Source organism: Gopherus flavomarginatus, chromosome 11 (assembly GCF_025201925.1).
Source record: "Gopherus flavomarginatus isolate rGopFla2 chromosome 11, rGopFla2.mat.asm, whole genome shotgun sequence".
NCBI lineage: Eukaryota > Metazoa > Chordata > Testudines > Testudinidae > Gopherus > Gopherus flavomarginatus.
The window spans coordinates 21951846-21977790 of NC_066627.1; the positions used below are offsets into that span (position 1 = coordinate 21951846).

Consider the following 25945-nt stretch of genomic DNA (forward strand, 5'->3'; position numbering starts at 1 on the left):
CTCCATCTTTTTTTGTTTTATTTCCAGTTGTCGCCTGTGTTCAGCTTCTTTGATTTGTTCTTCGGCGTCGATTTTTGCCTTAGAAGTCATGGTTCCTGTTTTCTTGTGTTGGGGTGCCCTCCGGTGTTTATCTTCTGAACTGCAGGTTCTGTTGCCTCCTGAAGTCTGCCTAGCAACAGTGCTTTTTCCTTTTCTTTCTCTAGCTAATGTTCAATGAAGGGAAACCAGAAAAACCACTTTATTTGCATGCCTATAAGTGCTGGTACTTGCCTCCTAATGGGAGGGCTATTGCATGACAAAAGACCCTCAACAGTCTCTTAATGGCTTCTCGCTTAACATGCAAGCCACAAACTGCCAGAGAGAGCAGAAAAAAAAATTCTCTCTGGTTCCCTTTTAAAACCAACTGTTTCTCTCTGCTAAAAAGCCCTTAGCAGAGAAAAGAAAAATATAATATTTCTACTGGCTTCTGGATTCTGTCTATATCCCACCGCTGCCACCATGTAATAACCTTAGTCCCAGATTTGGACCTTAGCGTCCAAAATATGGGGGTTAGCATGAAATCCTCCAAGCTTAGTTACCTGCTTGGACCTGGTACCTGCTGCCACCACCCAAAAAATTAGAGTGTTTTGGGGCACTCTGGTCCCCCTGAAAAACCTTTCCTGGGGACCCCAAGACCCAAATCCCTTGAGTCTCACAACAAAGGGAAATAATCCTTTTTCCCTTCCCCCCTCCAGGTGCTCCTGGAGAGATACACAGACACAAGCTCTGTAAATCCAAACAGAGTGAATCTCCCTCTCTGTTCCCAATCCTGGAAACAAAAAGTACTTTCCTATTCCCCCAGAGGGAATGCAAAATTAGGCTAGCAATCCAACACACAGATCTCCCCGATTTCTTCCTCCCACCAATTCCCTGGTGAGTACAGACTCAATTTCCCTGAAGTAAAGAAAAACTCCAACCGGTCTTAAAAGAAAGCTTTATATAAAAAGAAAGAAAAATACATACAAATGTTCTCTCTGTATTAGATGATACAACACAGGGTCAATTGCTTAAAAGAATATTGAATAAACAGCCTTATTCAAAAAGAATACAAATCAAAGCACTCCAGCACTTATATTCATGCAAATACCAAAGAAAAAAAACCATATAACTTACTATCTAATCTCTTTGTCCTTACACTTAAAAACAAAAAATTAGAAAACAGAACTACTTCTCCAAAGCTCAGAGAAATCAGGCAGCCAGAAAACAAAGACTCAAACACACAATTCCCTCCACCCAAAGTTGAAAAAATCCGGTTTCCTGATTGGTCCTCTGGTCAGGTGCTTCAGGTGAAAGAGACATTAACCCTTAGCTATCTGTTTATGACAAGGCCCTTCCTTGCCTAGATCCCGCACCCCTCCCCCAAGAGCCCAACTGTGCCCCCCCCCCCAGACAACCGCCCCAGAGCCCAGGGATCCAAAGGGAGAAACAGCCTGATGCTTGGTCCCAGGCTTGCATGGAGTTTCCTGCATGCCACCATCTCCTTCCCTCAGGGCATGCTGGGAACTGCAGCTGCCACTGCTAGGAACCTTCTAGTTCCCAGTCCCTCCCTCTCCCACTGAGCAGTGTCTTCTATGCGCAAGCTGGGCTCTGCTGTGTCCAGTGGTCCCTAGTGGCAGCCAGCAGCACTGCAGCCCATTTTTGTGGGGGGAAAGGAAATTCTGTACGCATAATGTTAACTTCTGCAAAATTCTGCATTGCACAGTGGTGCAGAATTCCTCCAGGAGTAATGGGGACTTAGGTGCCACCTTCTGGAATGTTTTACACACCTACATTGCTTCATGGATCACATCCTAGTTTTTTTCTTTTTCTCAGAGGAACATCATACAAACCCTAGACAGATTTAGGACAACATCTTTAAACAAAGCATAACTCAAATCCAGACCAGCCTGAAGATTCACTGGTGCACACAGTACTCCTAAAACCTGCTGCCTGATTGCTTCCAGCCACCTTTCTTTTCTATTTACATGTTCCAAGGTGGTTTCCCGAAAGGTAACAAGCTGCAGCTATTTCTAGGATCTGCTGGTTAACCCTTCCCTCACTGCCTATAACCCTCACCACGAATCTTGGGGCTTTCCGTCCCTGCTATCATCCTTGACTTTTAAGTCTTCAGAGGCATAATATGCCCTAACACAAAAGACACATACCCAGTAATGCAGGAGTTTGAGAAACCCAAGGAATATACAGGCCACTTTGCAAAGGGAAAGTGCCCCAAACAAAGAGGCCTTACAGGGATTCAAGGGTATGTTAAGCACATTCCTCTAAATTTGTCACAAATTACAGTTAAGTGCCTCCCTCAGAATGCTGCTTTAGGAAACTTAATGCATTGGGCTGTCTGGGGAGCTGAGCAGAGCATAACCGTTTGAACCCCATTGCTGACAGGTGTGGAGGTAAAGGAAGGTTTAGGACTTAGCCGTGGTCTACACTACGAGTTTAAGTTGAATTTAGCAGCGTTCGATTGATTTAAACCTGCACCCGTCCACACAATGAAGCCATTTTTGTCAACTTAAAGGGCTCTTAAAATCGATTTCTGTACTCCTCCCTGATGAGGGGATTAGCGCTGAAATCTACCTTGCTGGGTTGAATTTGGGGTAGTGTGGACACAATTCGATGGTATTGGCCACTGGGAGCTATTCCACACTGCTCCATTGTGATCGCTCTGGACAGCACTCTCAACTCAGATGCACTGGCCAGGTAGACAGGAAAAGCTCCACAAACTTTTGAATTTCATTTCCTGTTTGACCAGTGTGGAGAGCTGATCAGCCACAGGTGACCAAGTAGAGCTCGTCAGCATGGGTGACCATGCAGTCCCAGAATCACAAAAGAGCTCCAGCATGGACTGAATGGGAGGTACTGGATCTGATTGCTGTAAGGGGAGAGGAATATGTGCTATCAGAACTCTGTTCCAAAAGATTAAATGCCCAAATATTTGAAAAAATCTCCAAGGACATGAAGGACAGAGGTTATAACAGGGTCCCACAGCAGTGCCACATGAAAGTTAAGGAGCTCAGGCAAGCCTACCAAAGAACCAGAGAGGCAAACGGCTGCTCCAGGTCAGAGCCCCAGACATGCCGCTTCTATGATGAGCTGCATGCCATTCTAGGAGGTGCCCCTATAACTAACCCACCCCTGTGCGTGGACTCCGTCAATGGACTCTCATGCAACAGGGGTGCGGATTTTGGGGATGAGGAAGATGATAGCACACAGAAAGCAGGTGGAGAAACCGTTTTCCCGAACAGCCAGGAACTGTTTATCACCCTGGAGCCAGTACCCTCCCAACCCACCCAAGGTGGGCTCCCGGATCTTAAAGGTGGAGAAGGGACCTCTGGTGAGTGTACCTTTGTAAATATAATACATGGTTTAAAAGCAAGCGTGTTTAATGATTAATTTGCCCTAAAGACTTGGGGTGCATTCCAGTACAGCTAGTGGAAAAGTCTGTAAACGTGTATGGGGGTGGAGTGGAAATCCTCCAGGGACATCTCATTGAAGCTCTCCTGAATATACTCCCAAAGCCTTTGCAAAAGGTTTTTAGGGAGGGCAGTCGTATTCCATCCTCCATGGTATGACACTTTACCAAGCCAGGCCAGTAGCACGCAGTCTGGAATCATTGCATAACAAAGTATGGCAGTGTATGGTCTCGGTGTTTGCTGGCATTCAAGCAACATCTGTTCTTTATCTTTCAGTGTTATCCTCAGGAGACTGATATAATTCATGGTCACCTGGTTGAAATAGGGTGATTTTATTAAGGGAACATTCAGAGGTGGCCGTTCCTGCTGGGCTATTTGCCTGTAGCTGAACAGAAATCATCCCCACTGTTAGCCACGCGGCGGGGGGAGGGGTGAAGCGATCATCCTAGAGAATTGGGTGTGGGGGGGGGGGTTTAGTTGGGTTTGTGCTGCACATTAACCTGAAAACCGGAGCCCCTCCTTTTAAATGGCCAACCCATTTAAAATGGCCAACTCAACAGGTGCTTCGCATGGGAAATGAGGGTGCTGCTGTTTGAAACCATTCCCACATATTATGAAGGTTAAAGAAGCCAAAAGACTGTGGCTTATCATGTCTGCCTGCAAGCCAAATTCTGTTGCCTGCCAGCCTGCGTGTGTCATATCTCACACCAAACCGGCAGGCCCTCAATTTAAGAGGCTATGTAATGTTAACAGCTTGGTTCACAGTGAAGGAGTCTTCACATTGTTCTCTAAAATGTGTCTTTTTAAATACTACTCTCCCTTTTTTTACTCCCACAGCTGCAAATGTTTCAACGCTCCCCTTATTATCTCCATCCCAGAGGCTAGCGAAGATTAGAAAGTGAAAAAAAAGCACTTGCAATGAAATGTTCTCTGAGCTCATGCAGTCCTCCTTCACTGAAAGAGCCCAGCAGAATGTGTGGAGGCAGACAATGGCAGAGTGGAAGAAAGCACAAAATGAATGTGAGGACAGGAAGGACGCACAAGAAGACAGGTGGCAGGATCAAGATGATAGGTGGCGTCAGCATGATGAGAGGAAGCAAGAAGCAATGCTGAGGCTACTGTAGGATCAAACTGATATGCTCTGGCATATGGCTGAGGTGTAGGAAAGGCAGCAGGAGCACAGACTGCTGCTGCAGCCCCTGTGTAACCAACCACCCTCCTCCCCAAGTTCCATTGCTCCTCACCCAGACACCCAAGAATGTGCACAAGGCACGCAACCACTCCACCCCAGAGGACTGCCCAAGCAACAGAAAGCTGGCATTCAATAAGTTTTGAAATGCAGTGTGGCCTTGTCCTTCCCTCCTCCACCACTCCACCCAGTGCTTCCCTCCTCCCTCACCCCGCCCGAGCTACCTTGGCAGTTATTCCCCCATTTGTGTGATGAATTAATAAAGAATGCATGAATTTGAAACAACAATGACTTTATTGCCTCTGCAAGCAGTGATCAAAGGTGGGGGCGGTTGGCTTACAAGGAAGTAGAGTGAACTAAGTGGACGGGTTTTCATCCAGGAGAAACAAACAGAACTTTCACACCGTAGCCTGACCAGTCATGAAACTGGTTTTCAAAGCTTCTCTAATGCGCAGTGCACCCTCCTGTGCTCTTCTAACCACCCTGGTGTCTGGCTGTGCGTAATCAGTGGCCAGGTGATTTGCCTCCACCTCCCACCCCGCCATAAACATCTCCCCCTTACTTTCACAGAGATTGTGGAGCACACAGCAAGCAATAATAACAATGGGAATATTAGTTTCGCTGAGGTCTAACCGAGTCAGTAAACTGTGCCAGCACGCTTTTAAACATCCAAATGCACATTCTACCACCATTCTGGCACTTGCTCAGCCTGTAGTTGAACAGCTCCTGACTACTGTCCAGGCTGCCTGTGTATGGCTTCAGGAGCCATGGCATTAAGGGGTAGGCTGGGTCCCCAAGGATAACTATAGGAATTTCAACATCTCCAGTGGTTATTTTCTGGTCTGGAAAGTAAGTCCATTGCTGCAGCCATTCACACAGACCAGAGTTCCTACAGATGCGAGCATCATGTACCTTTCCCAGCCATCCCACACTGATGTTGGTGAAACGTCCCTTGTGATCCACCAGTGCTTGCAGCAGCATTGAAAAGTACCCCTTTCGGTTTAGGTACTGGCTGCCTTGGTGCTCTGGTCCCAAGATAGGGATATGCGGATAGGGATAGGGATCTGCGGATGTGGATAGGGATATACGTTCCCCATCTATCACCCCACCACAGTTAGGGATCCCATTTCAGCAAAGCCATTCACTATGACCTGCACATTTCCCAGAGTCACTACCCTTGATAGCAGCAGATCAGTGATCACGTTGGCTACTTGGATCACAGCAGCCCCCACAGTAGATTTGCCCACTCCAAATTGTTATAAAATTGGATGGGTGGGGTTCTGTGGCCTGCCTTGTGCAGGAGGTCAGACTAGATGATCAGATTGGTCCCTTCTGACCTATGAGTCTATGAGTCTATGATTCCTGACTGACCGGTAGCTGTCTGGCATTGCAAGCTTCCAGAGGGCTATCACCACTAGCTTGTGAACTGTGAGGACTGCTCTCATCCTGGTATTCTTGCGCTTCAGGGCAGGGGAAAGCAAGTCACAAAGTTCCATGAAAGTGCCTTTACGCATGCAAAAGTTTCACAGCCACTGGGAATCATCCCAGACCTGCAACACTATGCGGTCCCACCAGTCTGTGTTTGTTTCCCGGGCCCAGAATCGGCGTTCCACAGCATGAACCTGCCCCATTAACACCATGATGTCCAAATTGCCAGGGCCCGAGCTTTGAGAGAAGTCTGTGTCCATGTCCTCATCACTCTCGTCACCACGCTGCCGTCACCTCCTCACCTGCTTTTGAAGTTTCTGGTGCTGCATATACTGCAAGATAATGTGCTTGGTGTTTACAGTGCTCACAACTGCCGCGGTGATCTGAGCGGGTTCCATGCTTGTTGTGGTATGGCGTCTGCAGGAGAGCAGAATGGCAGCGTAAGTTGTCATTTGATGATGACAGTTTGCAGTCCTACTGCACTGTCTGCTGCCAGCAGCACCCAGGACACAACAGCGGCGGCTGAGCTGAGTGGGCTGCACACTTGCCGTGGTATGGTGTCTTCATGGAAAAAAGGTGTGAAACAATTGTCTGCTGTTGCTCTCACGGAGGGAGGGGTGACTGACAACATGGCTTACAGGGTTGGCTTACAGGGAATTAAAACCAACAAAGGGGGCGGGTTTGCATCAAGGAGAAACACACACAACTGTCACACTGAAGCCTGGCCAGTCATTAAACTGGTTTTCAAAGCCTCTGTGATGCGCAGCGTGCCTTGCTGTGCTCTTCTAATCGCAAACAGCCTAGTCAGCAAACAGCACCAGCAAGCTTTTAAACCTCCAAAGGCACATTCTATCACCGTTCTGCACTTGCTCAGCCTATAGTTGAACTGCTCCTTACTACTGTTCAGGCTTCATGAACCATGGGAGCAAGGGGTAGGCTCGGGTAGGTGTGACTGCGCAGTGCTGCCGGCTGGAAGAGCAGCCTGAGGCAGAAGCCTCCAGTTCGCATGGTATTCCAGGCAGGACTGAATCTTCATGAGACATAACTTAAAGAAGAGAATGACCTGGAGCACTCTCATTTATGTCCAGGCGGAGGTGCCCCTGATAGACCTCACCGAGGTCTGCCAGGAGCACCCACGTCTGTCCAGGCACCCCTTACCTACCTCACCGAGGTCGGCCGGGGCACCCAGGAGATGACGACGACGGCTAGTAGTTGTACTTCTGCCGCGAAGGCAAAGAGCTGCTGCTGTGTAGCAATGCAGTACTGCATCTGCCAGCAGCACCCAGGAGACGTATGGTGATGGTGAGCTGATGGGCTCCATGTTTGCCATGGTATGTTGTCTGCACGGGTAATGCAGGAAAAAAGGCGAGAAATGATTGTTTGCCGTTGCTTTCATGGAGGGATTGGGGTGGGGGCTGACAACATGTACCTAAAATCACCCGCGACAATGTTTTTGTCCCATTGGGCATTGGGAGCTCAACACAGAATTCCAATGGGCAATGGAGATTGCGGGAACTGTGGGATAGCTAACCACAGTGCAATGCTGCGAAAGTTGATGTTAGCCTCGGTACTGTGAATGCACTCTGCCGACTTAATGTGCTTAGTGGGGACACACACAATCGACTGTATAAAAGCGACCTAATTTCGTAGTGTAGACATACCCTTAGTGTTAAGGTAATCTGTGGGGCAACACTCCAGGGCGTGTCAAAGTGCGCACTGTCCCTTTAAGAATAAGAGAAAGGTGGAGAAAGCGGGTTGACAGTATAGAATGCGCAAGCGCAAACGACAACGCTAGAGACTTATTTGACAATGAGGAAAATGTCACGCGCACGCGCACTTCCCAATAAGTGGAGCGCAGATAAGAGGGAACTTATTTCGCGAAGCAGTCAGTGTGGTGTGGTGCACGCGCCCCGTGTGCCGAGAAACCGGGTTCCTCCAGGTGAGTTTTCTGGCGCTGCCGGAAGTGTCCGGAGAAAGCCGAGCCGAGCTGAGCTGAGCCTCCTGTGCTGTGTCGCCGGCCTCACCCACTGCGGGCACCATGGAGCCGGGCGCCTGAGGGCGGAGCGGTGCCCTGCCCCCGACATGCCAGCCGGGTCCATCGGCGCAGGTAACTGGCCCTCCCCTCCGGGCGGGCAGCGACGGACCCTGGGCGCCCTTGCGGGGAGGGAGCGGGCTGGGCCGGACCACACCGCGGCAGCTCCCCTGGGGAGGCCCGGGCCGCGGGCGGGCCGTGTCCGTGCTCGGGCTGCGGGCGCCGCGGTGGCTGCAGGCCCTGGCCGAGTAGAGGGGCTGCGGCCGGCTGCCCCAGGGCGGGCTCGGCAGGCTGGGCCCGGCCCTGCGCGGGGTGGCTGCGGGGTGTCGCCTGCTGGCCGCACCGAGAGGTGCCAGCTCGAGGGGCGCGGCTCCCGCCGCAGCGAGCGGTGTTCCCTCACTCCTGGGCCCGGCCCATCTCCGGAGGCAGCGCCTGTCCTGGGCACCCTGCTGGCCGCTGCCTACCGGGGGCGGCGGGGCAGGTCCGCTGTGATCCCGGCGAAGCAGCGGGCTCAGGAGCGGGTTCCTGGGGACTGACGGGGGGTGGCGATTCTCGGCGGCCTCCTGTAGGCAGCGCGGGCAGCTGCCTACATCTCGGGCACGTTGGCAAATGCCTGAACTAGAGGTTATGGTTTAGGCTGAAGTGATACAGTGAGAGCAAGACGGTGGTGAACAGAAAAGTGCCCTTGGATGAAGCATGAGGCAACGAACTAGAAAGGGGTTTGAACAGATTATTAGGAGTCAGGGTTTAGCCTTCGGTTGATTTATAATATAAAACTGCCGTTGGAGAGAACCTGGGAATTGCCAGACACCATCACCCTCTTTGGTTAGGCCTTGGGCCAGCACTACTTGGGAAACCCAGGTGCCCCATGACCCAAGCTGCTGCAAGGGTGCTTGCTCTGAATTCTGCTGTGGGAAAGGAACTCCATCTTTTATATTCACTCCAGACTATTAAGTGTTATTAATGTGAAGATTTGCCTTAACTTGCTATTAAAAGAGAGGGAGCTTTCTCTCTGTCTCCCCCTGTTCACAGCTCCTTGATTGCTGCAAGTTGGAGTACAGTGTATATTGATGGAGCAAGGAATGTTTCTGTTACTTTCCCCTCTCATTAGATTTCCCTGGTGAAGAACTTCAGTGCCTGCCTCTGTTGTTGCTGCTCAGGAAAATTCTTTTTCTACTGTATTTTCCACTACATGCATCGATGAAATGGGCTGTAGCCTATGAAAGCTTATGCTCAAATAAATGTTAGTCTCTAAGGTGCCACAAGTACTCCTGTTCTTTCATGACTGTTGATTTTCACAGCTGATATTCAGAACTGTTAGTATCAGTGTACTCTGCTATTGTATGGCAAAGTTATGAGAATGGCAGAAGCATGGAAGGTGACTGTAGACTAGATAGTATTGAGATTAACTCCAAATTTTCAGGTAATATTTTTACTTCAAGGTCCCAGAGACACAAGATGAGGTTTTCATCTCAATACTAAAAACGAGAGACAGAAGGAATGTTGCAGCTGGTTTATAAAGAATTGGGATTAGTGACTCATGAATGGCCAAAGTGCTATCTACAGAAATTTAGCCTACCTATTAATAGCCAAGTGCTCATTCTTTTGTGGCTGATTTATAAGATTTTCCCCCCGCCCCCGATCTTTCTTTGAAGGTTCTAGTGGAACAAGCTGGAGTGGCTCAGCTGAACTCAGCCAATCCTGTTAGAGATGAAGTGGTCTCTCTTCATCATTGCTTCCTGATACATCTAGGAGATTGGACTGGAGGGTACAAGTCACAGTCCTAGAGCTTAAAGCCAGAAGGAACCACCAAAGCGTCTAGTCTGATGTCTTGTGTAGCACAGGTCACCAACACCACCCAGCTAGGGTGACCAGATAGCAAGTGTCAAAAATCGGGACAGGAGGTGGGGGGGTAATAGGTGCCTGTGTGAGAAAAAGACCCAAAAATCAGGATTGTCCCTATAAAATTGGGATATCTGGTCACCCTACACTCAGCACCTGCACACTAAACCCAACAGCTGAAATCAGACAAAATTATCGTGGCCCTCAGGAGACTAGACTGTTATGTGCCACATGTGGAGAATAGGAGGGACTAAGGTGCACCAGTGCCTTACGGCCCTGTCAGTAGTTGGGAAATGTTTAAGTAAGGCATACTCAGATAATCCTGGCAAGTGACCCACATGCACATACTGCAGAAGAAGATGAAACCTCCAAAGTCGCTGTCGATCTGGCCTGGGGCAAAATTTTCCTCCTGACCCCACATATGGCAATCAGTTAGGTCCTGAGTATGTGAGCAAGAACTGGCCAGCCAAGCACCTGAGAGAGAATACTTGGTGCCATCTCAGAGCCCTGACCCTCCGTGTCCAATGTCCCATCTCTGGCAGTGGCCATCCATGTTGCTTCAGAGGAAGGAGATTAAAACAAACAAACCTAGAATACATGGGGGTGGAGGGGAGGAATCCCTTCCTGATCCCTGCAGGTAGCTTTTAGGCATATAAGACATAAACTGGAAGTAAGCTTCAAGGCTGCTGAGGCTTGCCCCCTACCATCAGAAGCAACCATGTCATTCAGTCACACTCTTAATTGACAGAGAGATGAAGGTGGTAGGGAGAAATGTGGTGGCTTGACTTATAAATGGGAGAGCAAAACAAGACAAGGGATAGAATTTTCCATACTGATGTCACTTAGGAATCTAAGTCCCATTAACATTCAACAAGACTTAGGCCTTGTCTGTTTATTACATCAACTTAGCTATATTGTTCGGGTCTGTGGAAAAATGTTATGCCCTAAGCACCACAGTTAGGTCAATCTAACCCCCGGTGTAGATGTGCTAGGTTGATAGAATTCTTTTGTCGACCTAGCTACTGCCTCTTGGAGAGGTGAATTAACTACATCATGAGACAACCTCCTTCTGTCAATGTAGGATGCGCTTACAGTATAGCAGGATAGTTGCAGTGTGCAGCTGTAGTGTAGACATGCCCTTAGGCTTCTAGATGCAGAAACAACATCTCCTGTGACAGTAAATGCAGTTTCTAAAGGGGCAGATTCCAGCACTTTAAAGAGGTAGTTAAAGTGGAATTGAAAGGAGGTGGGAAATAAAATTAAAAAGGAGAGAAGAGACTCCCTTCTTTTGGAATAAAATCTTCCAGAGTGTATCCGAGCTCTCCAAAAGTTTGTAGCAGGGACTCCCAAACTTCCACCATCCTGACTTCAGGATTTAGTCTTGCACATCTGCCAGCTGACTTTCATTCTGTATCTACTCTAGCGTCAATGTCGTCACCCCCCTGAAGCTTCGGAAGGCTTTGCCTCTCTGTCCCAGTGGAATTCAGGCAGTTCCACGTGTCCTAATATTTTGTCCTCCTATAGGGATTTTAATTGAGGATGTCAAATCATTTTGCAAACCATGTTAAATCTCCCAGCCCTCCTATGGTGCAGGTATGCACTAGTATCCCATTTTACAGAGACTAGACACTGCATTTGAAATTCGTGATCTTAGTTCAGGTTCCTAAATAAAGATGAACTTTAAGTGGTTTGATTTGGAAGCTGAATGCCTGTAAAGTCCACTGAAGTAATTGGATATTGTGCGTGCTCACAGCACCTGTGGAAACCAGGCCACTTTTTTTTTAAAGCTAAGTACCTTATAGATTTAGGAGCCAGCTTGAGTTAGCCAGAGTTGAAGACTTTGGCCACAGTTGGTTGCCCAAGGCCTGTCAGAGCAGGGAATAAAACCCAAATCTCTTGATTTTTCTGGTGTGTGTGTGTGTGGTGGTGGGGTTTTTTTTCTTGTTTTTTTTAATATAGAGACTTCTCTCGCAAGAACTGCAAGAGCATGAAATCAGTATTTTATGCTTGCTAAAAAGCAGTTGGGAAGTCTAGTTTTCAACTGACAAAACATTAAGTTCTGATTGCAGTGGTTTCTAAGATAACAGCCACTAAAATCATGCCAGAATTTAAATGGATGTGGAGGAAGCAAGATGAAAATCCAAATGACCTATTCTATTAAAATATTTTAATAGATCCCCAGTTTTAATAAAGCTAAACAAAAATATTTTAACTTCAAAACCTCTCAATTGCTCCACTAAACAAAGTTGTTTGTACCTCCTCTGTAGTTCCCTGTGAAATTTGAGAGGATGTTTTTTGTTCTGTGCTTCTTCTGAGGACATAAGCACTTCCTGTTTCCAAATTTGAGAGGCTATGATATAGTTTAATGAAGTTAGCTGGAGGAAAATATATTTCAGATGTTTTCTCTTTAACTTTGAGTGTTAATAGCAAGTTGAATTCGAAGACAGCTGTGATTATATCACTATGAAACTTGAATATCCTCCCAAGTTTCATAGGGACAGGGCACTGGAGTACAACTTTTAACTGTTGTTTTGGACCAGTTTTAGTGGTTTTATAAAGTTAAAATTCAAGAACACACCAAAATATATTAAAAAAAAAAAATTGTGTGTGTAAAATGTATATTTTGAAGTCTCATCTCTGTCAACTTGCCATGGCTATAAACCATTTACAAATGCTTTATTGATCAGTAAACTCTTCCAGGCAATGGTCTTAGAGGAAGTCTCTTTCCGGTAATCAATCTTTCTGACACTTTTTTGAGCACTATAAAATTGTCCATATATGTATGGAATCTGAAAATCGTGTCTCTCGAATCTGACATAAGATCTTTTTCAGCATCAGAGCAAGTTCTGTTAGGCTTTTTGGATACTAAAGCACAAACTGTTTTGGAAATAGTTTATTCTAATTAGAAGCCCAACAAGCAGTAACAATCTTTACTTCTCTTGAGTGGCAGTTGAATGTGAAAGTCTTTCCTGTTTTGAAAATTTCTAGAAGGAAATTTCTAATCTGACCAATGCAGCCAAATGTCCCACAGCTAAGTGTAAGCGGGGGCAAATGCGTTGTCATACAGGCTTTTAAGAAATACCATGAGATTGAATCCATGTAACCAAATAACCACAGGAGTCAGGAAAACCAAACTCTACTGAGCTTTTTTTTTTTTTTTTTTGACAAGACTGACCAAAACAAACTTCTTGCATAATAAGACCAAAAAATTCTGATATGTAGCCCTTATTAGATGCACATAAACTTCCACATCCTTAAGATCAGGCAGTCAGCTGTGAGTACAAAGCACCGGCGAAGGCCCTGCCCTTTCTTGATTCCTGTCCTGCTTCCAGGACTGTCCTTTACCCACACACAGCAAAGTTACTTCCTTCCCTTGTACATTCCTTCCCTTCATCCCTGGAAGATGATGGGCGAAATCAAGCCAAAAACTGCTGCTACTTTTCTCTGGTGCTAGGGAGGATGGAGCCAGTCATGGGAGGCTGCAACTTGCTGGTGGTGTCGCTCCTAGGTTTGGTTATCCTATGCCCCATGATGGATTTTCAGAATAATCAGGATTTGGGATTTCCTGTCTTTCCTCCAAAGCTGGCACACTGATTACATAGGCCATGTGTACATGTGAATTTTTTCAGTGTAACCTAAGGTGTGACTTTAAACTGATATAGTTGTACTGGTGTAACACCTCCACCCAGTGTGTGGGCACACTTACTGTGGTATGAGTCCTTTTTGTGGGGAGGAGGGTTACCATATGTTGCTTGTGAAGAAGTTTAAGCTAAAATGAAAAAAAGCACTGTTCTACTAGGCTACTTGTCCATATGGGATTTACCAGAATAACGCTCTATCCATTACTGTGGTATCTGAGAGACTGTAATTATTCCCCATAACACACCTATGAGGTAGGAAAGTACACCAAAACAGTCTCTGCATCGGGTCTCCATCTGTCAGAAATAGGTGTTGCTAAGTGACTTGTCCAAGGTCCCTCACAAAGTGTGTGGCAAAGCAAGGGATGAACCCAAGGGCTTGTCTACATCACAAAGTTGCAGCGCTGGTGAGGGGGTTACAGCGCTGCAACTTAGGAGGTGTACACATCTGCAGGGCATCACCAGCGCTGCAACTCCGTTTGCAGCGCTGGCCGTACTCCCATTTTGTCTCGGGTGTAGAGGATCCAGCGCTAGTAATCAAGTGTAGACACTTACCAGCGCTTTTCTTGACCTCCGTGGAATAAGCAGGTATCCCAGCATACCTGAGGAAGCCTCTCCTTCAAGCAGGTCTCTTTCCCTGCGGTTTGCAGGGGGGTCCAGGGAACGCGAGAGCAAACCGCGGGGAAGCTGGTCTCCTTCCCCGGTTTGCTCTCGCGTTCCCCGAACCCCCGAGCAAGCAGGTCTCCTTCCCTGCGGTTTGCAGGGGGGTTCGGGGAACGCGAGAGCAAACCGCGGGGAAGCTGGTCTCCTTCCCTGCGGTTTGCTCTCGCGTTCCCCGAAACCCCGAGCAAGCAGGTCTCCTTCCCTGCGGTTTGCTCTCGCGTTCCCCGAAACCCCGAGCAAGCAGGTCTCCTTCCCTGTGGTTTGCAAGGGGGTTTGGGGAACGCGAGAGCAAACCGCAGGGAAGCTGGTCTCCTTCCCCGGTTTGCTCTCGCATTCCCCGAACCCCCCTTGAAGCCGCCCAACAGTGCTGCAGTGTGGCCACATCTAACACCACTTGCAGCGCTGGTTGCTGTAAGTGTGGCCACACTGCAGCGCTGGCCCTATACAGCTGTACTAATACAGCTGTAACAACCAGCGCTGCAAAATTGTAGATGTAGACATACCCCAAGTCTCCTGAGTGCCAGGCTTGCACCCTAATCACTGAACCCTACTGGTAGACAAGGCCACAGTCCTAGACTAATTGGCACTGTCTGCTTTCCTGACTTCCTCTCCCCTGCTTCTACCTGGGGTTCATCCATTTTCCCCTTCAAAGAGCTGGCTGTCTTGTGATCATCCTCTTCTCTCCAAGGTTTAGGTCTCTGGTCACTGTGTTCCCACCACTTCAAAAGCATTTTTTTTTTTAATTGCTTTCTTAGGAAGGTGTAGGGAGAGAGCTCTTTCCTACAGGCTCAATGCTCTGATGTATTTGATATTAACTTAATCAGCAGTGCATCTGGCTCCTGCCTCAAACCAGGCAGCAGTTGAATCTGGAAAATAGCAAAATAAATCTCAGATGTAGGCTTTCTACAATGCTCTTTGGGAAACCAGCATGGTGGGTTACTCATCTGAGACTTTCCTAATTTACAAAGCTGTTTAGGTGGTGAGCCCGCTTTTTGAAAGCACTAGTATCTCTGCAAGCCATGCCCTGTTATTTGGTACTGGGCCAAGAGTCTCTCTTTTTAGGGGAAAGGTTGAGTGCAAATGTTTTGAACAAATGGGCTTTTACTTCTCTTGGCTGGCAAGCCACACTTTAACCTTCACCTCTTTGTTTCCTGGAAGATGGGCTAGTGCAGTGATTCTCAACCTTTCCAGACTGCTGTACCCCTTTCAGAAGTCTGATTTTTCAGCCCTAGGTGGCAGGGGTTGGGTTTTGGCTTCAGCATGAATCTTAGCTTTGTGGGGGCCCTGCATGCTACCCTCTAATGCTTTCTGTGTACTTGTGATTTCCTCACCCAGAACCCATCCTTCAACCCCCCCCCCGAGCGATCACCACCACCATGTTGAGAAACGCTGATCTAGTATATAGAGCAGTATAAAAAAGTCACTATCTGTATGAAATTTTAGTTTTTTGTACTATCTTTGCCAGTGCTTTTTATGTAGCTTGTTGTAAAACTAGACGACTGTCTAGATGAACTGACATACTCCCTGGAAGACCTCTGTGTACCCCCAACGAGAACCACTAGATTAGTGTCTGCCCACAATTTTTAGCGATCTTAGGACTGTAAGTGGAGCTGTGAAATCCTGTCTCTTGTAGATCAAACTTAAAACAAAACAAAATCCAAACAGTAAACTTTAATTGAAGGGAAGAGAATCTGAGACTTTTTTTAAATGCGACTTGTGATTATTTTGTGTTGGAACTGTAACTTAAAGCTTACCATGTGGGTTACTCAAACTATAGCCCAAATCTTCAACCGTGTGTATACAACCCCAGAATGACACCCAAGACTTCCCTTTTTAGAAAGGTAAGCCTTAGAAATAGCCTGCTCAACTGCACTCATTCCAGACTTAGCAGTGTCTTGACTTAGTTTATTAGATCCTAGGAAAATGTTAAACTGATGGTACTTTTTCTTTATGGTGAATGTAATTAAGATGAGACTCTGTTCCTGAACTCTCAAAATGTTAAGCTGATGATTCTGTTGAACTTATTTTTTTAAAGTCTTCCACTTAGGATTCAGGGCTGCAAACTGAACATTATCATTGGATCAAACATCGGAATCTCTTTTCACCTATTTGAATCTTGCAAATTAATTCTAATCAAAAGCGTGGAGGACACTACAAACAATGGAGAACTTGTCTCCATGGGGAAATTTGAACAATCAGTGGGGCCATTGGATGATTGAGATGCTAAAGGAACGCTTAAAGACAACAAGGCTGTTATGGAGAAACTAAATACATTGTTTGCATCAGTCTTCAGTGCAGAGGGTGTGATGGAGATTCCTACGCCTGAGCCATTCTTTTTAGGTGACCAATCTGAGGAACTGTCCCAGGGTGAGGTGTCAGTAGAGGAGGTGTTTGGAACATTTTGATCAATTATACAGTAATTAGTCACCAGGACCAGAGGGTATTCACCAAGAGTTCTAAAGGAACTCAGATATGAAATTGGAGAACTACTAACTGTGGTATGTAACCTATCATTTAAATCTGCTTCTGTACCAGATGACTGGAGGATAGCTAATGTGACACCAATTTTTGAAAAAGGCTTACCAGCCTGTAATTGCCAGGATTGCCTCTGGAGCCTAACTTCATTTCCAGGCAAATTGGTTGAAACAATAGTGAAGAACAAAATTATCAGATGAACATGATTTGTTGGGGGAAAAGTCAACACCGCTTTTGGGAAGGGAAATCATGCCTCACCAATCTATTAGAATTCTTTAAGGGGGGTCAAGAAACATGTGGATAAGAGTGACCCAGTGCATATAGTGTACTTAAACTTTCAGAAGGCCTTTGACAAGGTCCCTCACCAAAGGCTCTTAAGCAAAGTAAGTAGTCATGGGATAAGAGGGAAGGTCCTCTCATGGATCAGTAAATGGTTAAAAGGCAGAAAACAAAGGGTAGGAATAAATGGTCAGTTTTCAGAGTGGAGAGAGGTAAATAACAATGTTCCCCAGGGGTCTGTACTGGGAGCAGTGATGTTCAACATATTCATAAATGATCTGGAAAAAGGGGTAAGCAGTGAGGTGGCAAAATTTGCAGACAATACAAAATTGCTCAGATAGTTAAATGCAGAGCACAGTGTGAAGAGTTGCAAAGGGATCTCTCAAAACTGGGTGACTGGGCAACAAAATGGCAGCTGAAATTCATTGGTGACACGCAAGTAATACACATTGGGAAAACAATTCTATTCTATGTCTAAAATCCCAACTATAAATTTAGCTGTTACTACTTATGAAAGAGATCTCGGGAGTCATTGCGGATAGTTCTCTGAAAACCTATGCTCAATGTGCAGCGGCAGTCAAAGCTAACAGTGTTAGGAACCATTAGGAAAAGGATAGAGAGTAAGACGGAAAATATCAGCATGCAGCTATATAAATCCATCTTGAATACTGCATGCAGATCTCAAAAAAGATACATTGGAAAGGTTCAGAGAAGGGCAACAAAAATGATTAGGGGTATGTGGCAACATTTCTGTATGAGTAGAAGGTAAAAAGACTGGCTCTTTTCAGCTTGGAAAAGAGCCAATTATTGGAGGAATATGATAAGAGGTCTATAAAATCTTGATTGGTGTGTAGAAGGTGAATAAGGAAATGTTAGTTTACTCCTTCACATAACACAAGAACCAGGGGTCAAGCAATGAAATTAATAGGCATAGGGTTTATAACAAACAAAAGGAAGTACTGCTTCGCACAATGCACAGTCCACATGTGGGACTCTTTGCCAGAGGATGTTGTGAAGGCCAAAACATGGTTTTTTAAAAAAAAAACTAGACGCAAGTTCCTGTAGGATCGGTCCATCAATGGTTATTAGTCAAGGTTGGCAGGGATGCAATCCCATGTTCTGTCTCTCTATAGCCTTTGATTGCCTGAAGCTGGAAGTGGATGATGGGATGGATCACTTGATGATTACCTGTGCTGCTCATTCCTTCTGAAACACTTGTTGGCCACTGTCAGAAGACAGGATACTGGGCTAAATGGATAATTGGTCTCATCGAGTGTGACTGTTTTTATGTTCTTAATTTATTGGCATAATAGACTAGTATAGCTCACTGCATGGACTCTTATTCCAGAATAAGTGTGTCCACATAAACAGTTAAGATAGTAAACTTCCTTGTGTAGACAAGCCCTGAGAGAACAGAGGACAAAATCAAGACCACTGCATGTTGTATGTATTGTTTACTAGACTACTGGTTTTGATGACTTGTATTGCAGTAGCACTTATTCACCCCATTGTGCTAGGCATATTACATATATATGTATGTACCTCCCTCCCTTGAAAAGACAGTCTCTACCCCCAAAGAGTTTACAGTCTGAGTGACTGGCATATGTGCAATACTGCTGTTTGGTATACTTATTAATATACTTTAATATGTATAAGAATTCAAAGAAGTTTTAAAGTTTCCTGGATTAATTTGCAATAAAAGAGGGGGCAGGGTTTAACTTGCCTTCCCACAAGATCATCTCTACAGTTTTTCTTAACATTTTAATCGCCCGCCATTTCCTTGAAATCTGTCATGGGTCCTTTCCTTGGCATCATGGGCGTTGCTAGGAACTAATGTGTAGGCATGTGCATTGGAGCCTATGCTTAAATTCAGTTCTGGAATTGACCTCCATTCAGGTGAAAAGAGGTGTCAGAGTAAGAGCAGTGTCTGTTCCATAATTACTGGGAAAGAGCAGGGGTCGTTTCAAGTGATTGGACCATGGATATAATGCAGGAGAGGTCTTAAGATTGATGTCTGGACTCTAATTTTCTATCTGTAATCAACATTCATGGACAAATTCCATTTAGTCAACATACTGGTTCACTGGACTATATTAGAGAGCTCTTGAAATTGAATGGCTGTGGCTTGATTTTTTTTTTTTTTTACTTTCCAATTCTCCATGGGTGTGAAGCACTCATTTGCATTTTTAAATGTGTAATAGGGTATGTTCTGTGTCATCTAGCCAGAGTTCTAATAATGTGTACCATAAGCATATATAATAATTGCTGCTTTTTCTTCTTCCAGGTGTTTGGTGTGTAGCATAGAGGCACTATGTACTCAGAGTGGAGGTCCCTACATCTTGTTGTCCAAAATGATCAGGGTCACACCAGTGTACTTCACAGCTATCCTGATAATGTGGGGAGGGAGGTGGCAAATGCAGTGGTGCGTCCTCTTGGGCAAGCCTTAAATACGCCGTCGGCAGCTGGGAGCGAGAGTTTACTAAAAACAGATAAAGAAGTAAGTTTTTCTCAAAGGAGATTCTGGTTCTGTTCACATGTTAACTTCCATGTAGCTGATCTGTGTAGCTTTCTGCAGTGTAACTTTGAATTTTTTAAGTAATCCAAGCTTTCTGAAGTACAATTCAAGTCCTAAACCAGTGATCTGTAGAAGGCTTTTCCCAACAGCTAATTCATAGCATAAGTAAATTCTGTTACTTTTCTCACCAGTGAATTGTTTTTTATGAAATATGTAGCTCTCCAGACAAGTAAGCTTTTCCAGCTATAAAAATGTTATTAATTGCTAAATTCCTTGTTTTCAGTTTGGGCCAACTTCTCAGAACCTATGGCACAATAGACAAATATTGAAAGTCAGTCATATAACCAACATGTGCACTGTCTTTAGCTACTACAGAATACATATTCTTCTTTCTCAGTATTATGGGTATTTAATCTTCCTAACAATATGTTAACCTGTCTGTTGTTCAGTCTTGCACTCTGTTAAAAAGTATGAAGGGCTGTTGTCAAATGCAGGTATGCTACACTGGCAGTTTAATGGAAACTGAAAGTGCTTAAAGTCTTGATCATCTTATTAAGGATGAAATAAACTTCATGAGGCTGTGATGTCATGTCAGTGTATCATACTAATAACAAATGGCAGCAGAAGGCAGAACTAGCAACAGTAGCAAATGATGGATTGTTATAAAGTGCAAACTTTAGTTAGAAAACAAGCTGAATAGCATTGTAGGCTAGTACAGTAAAAGCTATTTTATCTGGCACTTCATCAGCCAGACAACTCCATAAACCAGCATTTCTGATCTTAATTGAAATTCCGGTTTATAGTCTGGTTGGAGCAGGGCTGGCAGGGGGTTGAGTTGCAGGAGCGGGTGTGGAGCGCAGGCTTTGTGAAGGAGGGGTGTGGGAGAGGACTTGAGCAGGGGGTTGTGGCTCAGGAGTGGGGATCTGGGGGGTGCTCACCTCAGGTGGCTCCCTACAAGTGGCCACATGTCCTGGCTGCCCCTAGGTGGAGGCACAGCAAGCGGCTCCGTGTGCTGCCGCTGCCTCACCCCGAGCATTAGCTCTGCAGCTCCCATTGGCTGGGAACCGTGGCCAATGGGAGCTGCAGGGGTGGTGCCTGCAGGTGGCGGCAGCTCAGAGCCAGCTGCCATGTCTCCACCTAGGAGCAGCCTGGACAAGTCTCTGCTTGCGGGGAGCTGCCCAAGGTGAGTGGTGTCCCACCTGGATCTGGCACCTTGCACTCCCATATCCCAACCCACTACCTCAAGCCCCCTCCTGCACCCAAATTCTCTTCCTCTTAGTTAACTGACATTTTTCACTTACTGACACCCCCCACTTCTCCAACATGCTGGATAAAACAGCTTTTCCTATGTGTTGCTTTTGTTTCCATGTTAAGTCTGTTAGGTAGCATGATTTACAATCTGTAAGTTGGGGTTTGTTTAAAAAGTTTCTTTAAAGTTGTGGGCAATCCCCACAAACCCCTTGTGGTGGTGTGGGTGTGTCCTTCCTGCCTTAATTCCTATAATTGGAGAGGCATGGGTTTGCTTTTATAGCCCGAGGCAAGGAGAAGCCAACACACACTAACCAAATACCAAGTCACCTTTTTAGTAAGGTTTTAGGACAGGAGTGATTGCAAGCCTTCCCAGCTTCTGCTCCCTGCTCTCCCCTGTTGTATATAGCTTGACATGAGTGTGTGGCAGGACCTCCTGTATTATCCCCAAACTGCAAGCTCTAGCCTGTGCCTTAAGGGAAACTGTCCCTTTACCCATGTTATAAACGGACACAGGCTGAAATACTTCTTGAAGGGATGCATATGTTCATAGCTTATTGCTAAAAGCTAAAAAGGGGGCTATTGGCACCATTGGGCTTGTTTAGGAACATGTAGACATGCTCTTATGTTTGGTACATACAGTATTCTAACAATCTCATCTTTCTTTCTTTGTTTAGGTAAAATGGACCATGGAGGTGGTTTGTTATGGACTGACCCTCCCATTGGAGGGCGATACTGTGAAGTATTGTGTTGATGTATATACTGACTGGATTATGGCTCTTGTATTACCTAAAGACTCCATTCCTTTACCTGTTATTAAGGAACCAAACCTTTATGTTCAGAGCATTCTCAAACATCTACAAAATCTCTTTGTACCAAGGTGAGATACAGATCTGTAGTGACTGGGGAGGGAGGAGATTGGGTCTGGGCTTCTCTGCCATAGTTGTGTAATTCTTTTGCTAGAAAGTCCAGCAGTTTTATTTTACTACAAATCCTACTCTGGTTTGGCTAGCAAATGAAACTTACTTGTCTCTGCTGCAAAACACAACTGGCTCTGAAGGGGGAGGGGGAGGGAGAAGAGGTGACCACTCTAATCTATTGCAGCTTTGAATTGCAAACTAGGCAGCTGCTTTTGCTGCCATGGTTAGACAACTTAATTTGCAAATCAGTCCTTGACTTACACACTAACTACTCTAAACACTTCTTACAAGGACTATGTCCATGGATAGTTGCATGATTTTTGGGAGGGCGGAAATTGAAAAATGTTTTTGTACAACGTCAGATCACCCTGCTGGGCTTCTGGGGTGTGTCAGAGTTCAGAGGAATTTTACCCAACGTATGTAGGCTAGAAATAAAGTAGGCCAGGGATGGTGCTGGATGGTTATGTGAGAGATGATGTGCCTACTAAGAGCTTTATTTATATATATTTTTTTTCCTTTATTTCTAAGTGGGAGAGGCTCAGATCCTATGGGAAGTGATGGTGGGGATAGAATTCAGGAGAATACTTCTACTGCTTCTTTTTGTGGAATAAAAGTATTCCCTACTCCTGTATTACAGCATTCAATCCACACCATAAATACATTTTCTTGGTCCTGGTGAAATAGTTTCCTTGCCCACCCTGAGGAAGTGATGTAGCTATTGACTGCCAGGGGCACAGTGGTCCAGAGTTGTGATAAGAGGATGCTGATATCTAAAATAGCTCAAGTGCACATCCTCCATCTAGGAGATGAATGCATCAGGAAGGCTGGCTTTTCTGAGTCAACCTAATTAGTTACAAACGAGCAGACTTGAAATGGCAGGTAGAGAACAGACAGATTGAAAAAGGTTTGATACCCCCAAAAGTAAGTGTTCATAAACTCAGACCAACATTTAGTCCCCTGAAACAGCAATGTGTACAGAATCCATGCCTGCAATAGTTATAGTGCTAAAAACAGTTAATCTGTGCTCACATTTGAGACCCATAGCCTTGAAATAACATCAAGAACAATGAATATGAATGAGAGAGCGAGAGCAGGGTAACTTGGAATTGCTCCTAGCTGGCTAATCAACCAGAAAGAAGTCACTTACATTCTTCCCTCTCATATCAGCCTCTGACTTCTAGCCCTGATGAAATGAACCCTAACCCTAGCTACCCTGCTTGATTCAAGAAGCACTAAAATTCAATAGCAGTGGCAGTTATTACAGTCAGATAATGCCCCAGTGCTACAAGGCTTCCAGTTGCATTAGCTCAGGGGTTCCCAAATGGGGTCGGGACCCCTCAGCGGGTCATGAGGTTATTACATGGGGGGGGGAGGTCACGAGCTATCGGCTTCCACCGCAAGCCCTACTTTGCCTCCAGCGTTTTTAAATGATGTTAAATATATAGATTCTTTTAATTTATAAGGAGGTCGTACCCAGAAGCTTGCTATGTGGAAGGGGTCACCAGTACAATAGTTTGAGAACCACTGCATTAGATGAACAAAATGCTCAGGCTCTGGCAGATCTTGTCTTAAAACTATGTATAGGGCATCTTTTATAGATGGTACTCTGTTGAAATGCCTTAATCTGGCCCAGATTTCCCTTTTCTGTAAACCCTGAACTCCTTTCGTTTATTGCTGCTTCAAACTGTTTTCCTCCATCACAAAAATCTCCTGAACGTGTGAGCATGGAGTGAGTGCTTTTGCCTTGCCCTTCCTAATCAGGTGGAATTCATGCATGACATTTGCATGCTCTAAATGTATGATGATAATGGCATCCTGTCATCAAGAATGGAGTGACAGAAGATATATAAAAAGGCTGGTGCTGTGGAAAAGCTTTTGTCATTGTCACTTTCCCTATCTCATCTTTGTATTTCACAAAATGGCTTTTTGAAGGGGTAGAGAAATCCAGCCAATCTCATCAAAACTCACTCTGTTGTGGTATATGAGAGTCAATAATATTTTCATGATGGGATAACCCTAAGAGCTAATGTATTAAAACTCTGGCTTCTGTGACCAAGCTTTCTCTATATGCAGAGGACTTCCTTAATCTGCTTTTCCTATTCCAGTGACTTTTTTAGAATTTTTAAAAAGCTTAGGAGGGTGTAGTTTTATGGTCAGTTGGGGATAGGAAGTGTTGGAGGAGGTGGCAAAGAAGTCAAACTAGTTTGCTAGCACCATTCTCTCCTGCTTCTGAATTAGATACCATCTGGCCATAAGTGAATCCTGACATCTCCATTATGTTCAGGTTTATCTTTGTCTTGTCTAGGATATATTCTCTTGGATAAGTGGGCTCCTTTTTGGTGACGTGTGAGGTATTGAGTCAGTCTGATCTGCATATCCTGCACAAAGAGGAAGTCAGGATCACTTTTGCTCTCCCTATGCCATTTAAAAAAAACAAAACGTAATGTGGTAGTCAGCTCCTTCATCTTTGCCAGTCTAACTGTGATTTCAACATACCCTTCTTACATCATAAGCTCTCTGAAGCAGGATCATGTCACTGTCCATATTTATACAGCATATTGCACAATAGGATCCCCATCCTGATTGATGCTGTGACTATATAGAAGTAGGTGAAAGTAATCATTCCTGGAATGAATGGGTGGGAAGGATTGGGGACTCGTTTATTTGGTAAGCTTTATAATTTACATGTGCCTGGAATAATTAGGAACACTCTTAAAAATCAAAATAATACATACCACACTTTAATTCTGCCTCTCTGCCTACCCCATATGTGTCTTTATGCATTTTACATGATCTCATGGCATTAGGTGATGAGCCATTCACTTAGCAATTGGAATATAATGCAAAGGAGCTGTACTTTCTCTAACTGTGAATGTGTACATAGTGTGGCATTTTGTATGAGTGCATGTTTGTGTAGTATCATATGAAAAAGCTGTTGTACTGTATACTTCGCTGCACTGAGGCAGACTTGGATTCCGGTGAATCACCTTAGTTCAAAGTTTGATTCAATAATCTTGCCATTTTAAGTTCTTTTGCATATAACACAGTGAATTTTAGGTACTGTAGTCAATCTCAAAGTTTATAGATTTTTTTTTTTTGAGCGAGACACTCAAATAGTGTCCTTTCCTTCTAGGCAGGACCCGGGGTCCAGTCAGAATAGACTATGCTTGCAGGTTTTGAAGGCTGTCCAGAAATTGGCTCGTGAGTCAACCATCATGGCTCGAGAAACTTGGGAGGTTTTACTGTTGTTTCTTCTACAGATTAATGACACTCTTCTGGCAGCTCCCACTGTGCAAGGTTCGTGTCTTAACTTTTTTCATTTGCTTCTCTTATGCATATAAGGGATTTTGGCCCCTGAGTGTAGTTTGTTTTCATGTTGAAAAACAATCAAAAGTTGCTAGTGACCATGTAAGAACAACAACCCAGCTCTGGTATTTAAACTCTGAATTAAAGTTGGATGGCCTGAAATTGAACCTGATTAAACAATTTTTGTCCTATATGAATTGTCAAAACATACTCTGCAAGATACATGATGGTCCATCCAACTATAAACTCAGATTACTGGGTCTTCTGTCTTGGTGGCCCCAGAGTTCTGTCTGTCAGCTACATATTATCTTTATTTTCCCTTAGCTAGAGAGGTAGTGTGAAGACATGTCGGTATCTACCCACCTGTAAACTAATAAGTTCATGGTCAGATCTCTCTCTCTCTCTCTCTCTGTGATGTGTTACTGTGGTGATAATATGTCTAAGTAGGTGAATCCCTTGTTGCATAGGTGTTCGCATTACCCATATAGCTAGGCTTTACACTATCAGTTATAACATTTTGACTTTTTAAAAGCATGGATGCACCTGTAGAAAGTAAGCAAATGGTACTGTTGTAGATCAGAATAGATTTAAGGGTATTTAAACATTGCTTATAAAATGAAATCTATATAAATTCAAAGTGATATGAGCATGATAGCCATGAGATTCCTTTTAGGATTAATAGCGTTTCCTAGGGAGATGGCTGAAAGAGCTCTAGCATCTTAAATGGCTTTAAATGTTTGTTTTTGTTCCTGCATAAGGTGGCATTGCTGAGAATCTGGCTGAGAAACTGATTGGTGTGCTGTTTGAAGTGTGGTTGCTAGCTTGCACTCGGTGCTTTCCAACACCCCCTTATTGGAAAACTGCCAAAGAAATGGTGGCCAACTGGCGGCATCACCCTGCTGTAGTGGAGCAGTGGAGCAAGGTTATCTGTGCCCTTACTTCCAGGTAGGTGAAACCTCAAAAGAAA

At 45.0% G+C, this 25945-nt stretch overlaps 1 protein-coding gene across 4 annotated transcripts in view; it reads left to right on the forward strand.

Moving 5' to 3' along the window:
• The first annotated feature begins 7953 nt into the window (after positions 1-7953).
• RALGAPB (Ral GTPase activating protein non-catalytic subunit beta) overlaps positions 7954-25945 on the forward strand; it is a 123422-nt gene continuing 105430 nt past the window's right edge. For all 4 annotated transcript variants that reach the window (XM_050918582.1, XM_050918583.1, XM_050918584.1 and 1 more), the window contains exons 1-5: positions 7954-8167; positions 19274-19486; positions 21430-21632; positions 24806-24969; positions 25737-25923. In XM_050918582.1, coding sequence (XP_050774539.1) covers positions 19301-19486; positions 21430-21632; positions 24806-24969; positions 25737-25923 — 740 coding nt within the window. In that variant the 5' untranslated portion in view covers positions 7954-8167; positions 19274-19300. The remainder of the gene's footprint in view (positions 8168-19273; positions 19487-21429; positions 21633-24805; positions 24970-25736; positions 25924-25945) is intronic.